The 1,530-nt window shown below is 46.4% G+C and overlaps 1 protein-coding gene across 1 annotated transcript in view; it reads left to right on the forward strand.

Annotated features, from left to right (window-relative positions):
- The first annotated feature begins 921 nt into the window (after positions 1-921).
- LOC143026017 (uncharacterized) overlaps positions 922-1,530 on the forward strand; it is an 840-nt gene continuing 231 nt past the window's right edge. Inside the window, exons 1-2 of the mRNA XM_076186006.1 lie at positions 922-1,083; positions 1,492-1,530. The exon at positions 1,492-1,530 is cut by the window's right edge and continues 231 nt beyond it. Coding sequence (XP_076042121.1) covers positions 922-1,083; positions 1,492-1,530 — 201 coding nt within the window. The remainder of the gene's footprint in view (positions 1,084-1,491) is intronic.

Below are 1,530 nucleotides of genomic sequence, written 5' to 3' on the forward strand. Positions count from 1 at the left end.
GGAGGGAAACAGCTGTCGATCACGGATCCAACACGTGATCCAAAGACCATGGTGAATCACATATATATAGACTCGCATACATTAATAAGGATTCACATTCACACACGCTCACGCGCACACACACAAATTCACGCGTATTCACACGCACGAATACTCTCTCTCTCTCTCTCTCTCTCTCTCTCTCTCTCTCTCTCTCTCTCTCTCTCTCTCTCTCTCTCTCTCTCTCTCTCTCTCTCTCTCTCTCTCTCTCTCACCCTCTCAATCTCTCACTCTCTCTCTCTCTCTCTCTCTCTCTCTCTCTCTCTCTCTCTCTCTCTCTCTCTCTCTCTCTCTCTCTCTCTCTCTCTCTTTCTCTCTCTCTGTCCTACAACGTCTCTTACATTTCCACTCTTCTACCAACATTTGATTTTGAGTCACCTAAGAACCTGTACTCATCCCTCGTTGATTCAACTCACGATTTTTACACCCGTTACGCCACAAGGCCACACATCAAAAGATGCCGCGAGGTTCACGTCTGGACGCTGCCTGGACCGATGCATTCTACAGGCGGAAAAGAAAACTGAAAGAGATGATCTCGTCTTTCAAAGGCAGCCAACACCTGGTAATCTGCTCCAGTACCAGACATCCAGAGATTACCTCGTTGGCCTGCAGCAGTGTGCCCATACCGAATCGTGGTAGAAATATATCTACAGCATCAACCACCAGACCAGCGTTGGCTCCACGTGGTACCTGATAAACAAAGTCATCAAGAAGAAACCATCGAGTGTTCTCCACCACAGCCCAGCCCAATATGCACAGGACTTGTTACGTATTTGATCTGAACAAGCACAGGCAAACAATCTTTCCTCCTCCATTCAAGAGGCACTCTCCACCCACAAAAATATCCGACCCTGTGCCTAATGGCTGCATTATTACGGACGGATGAAGATAACGACGTGCCCATCACTGAGGACGAACTGGGTTGTGCTCTTGTCACAAGCAAAACAACAGCTGATGGCATCACCTAAAGAGTCTTCCACCTGTTCCTTAAAGTCCCTGGCAATCCCTTGCTGCAACTCTATAACCTTTGCTTTGAAAATCCATGTAAACAAGTTGCATAAACACGGCAAAGGAAACATGGACTGGAAGTGAAGCGTTTATTCCTGACGTTTCGTCTATTGACTTCACTTCCAGATCATGTTTCCTTTGCCGTGTTTATGCAACCATGTGAACAAGTTGCATAAACACGGCAAAGGAAACATGGAGGACTGGAAGTGAAGCGTTTATTCCTGACGTTTCGTCTATTGACTTCACTTCCAGATCATGTTTCCTTTGTCGTGTTTATGGAACCTTTGCTTTAGCAAGGGATATGTACCTCGTGCCTGGCCACCTAGTATCATTACGCCCATCTCCAAACCTGCCACAAACAAGTTCAGGTCTATTTCACTCACCTCCTGTTTCTGTAAAGTCCTCGAACGTATATTTCTCACTGGACTTACGTTTCGCCTACAGGATCAGCTATCACCGCAACTGTATGGTTTCTTACCACAG

The sequence above is a fragment of the Oratosquilla oratoria genome, chromosome 6 (genome assembly GCF_046742065.1).
Source record: "Oratosquilla oratoria isolate Oo_2021 chromosome 6, ASM4674206v1, whole genome shotgun sequence".
NCBI lineage: Eukaryota > Metazoa > Arthropoda > Malacostraca > Stomatopoda > Squillidae > Oratosquilla > Oratosquilla oratoria.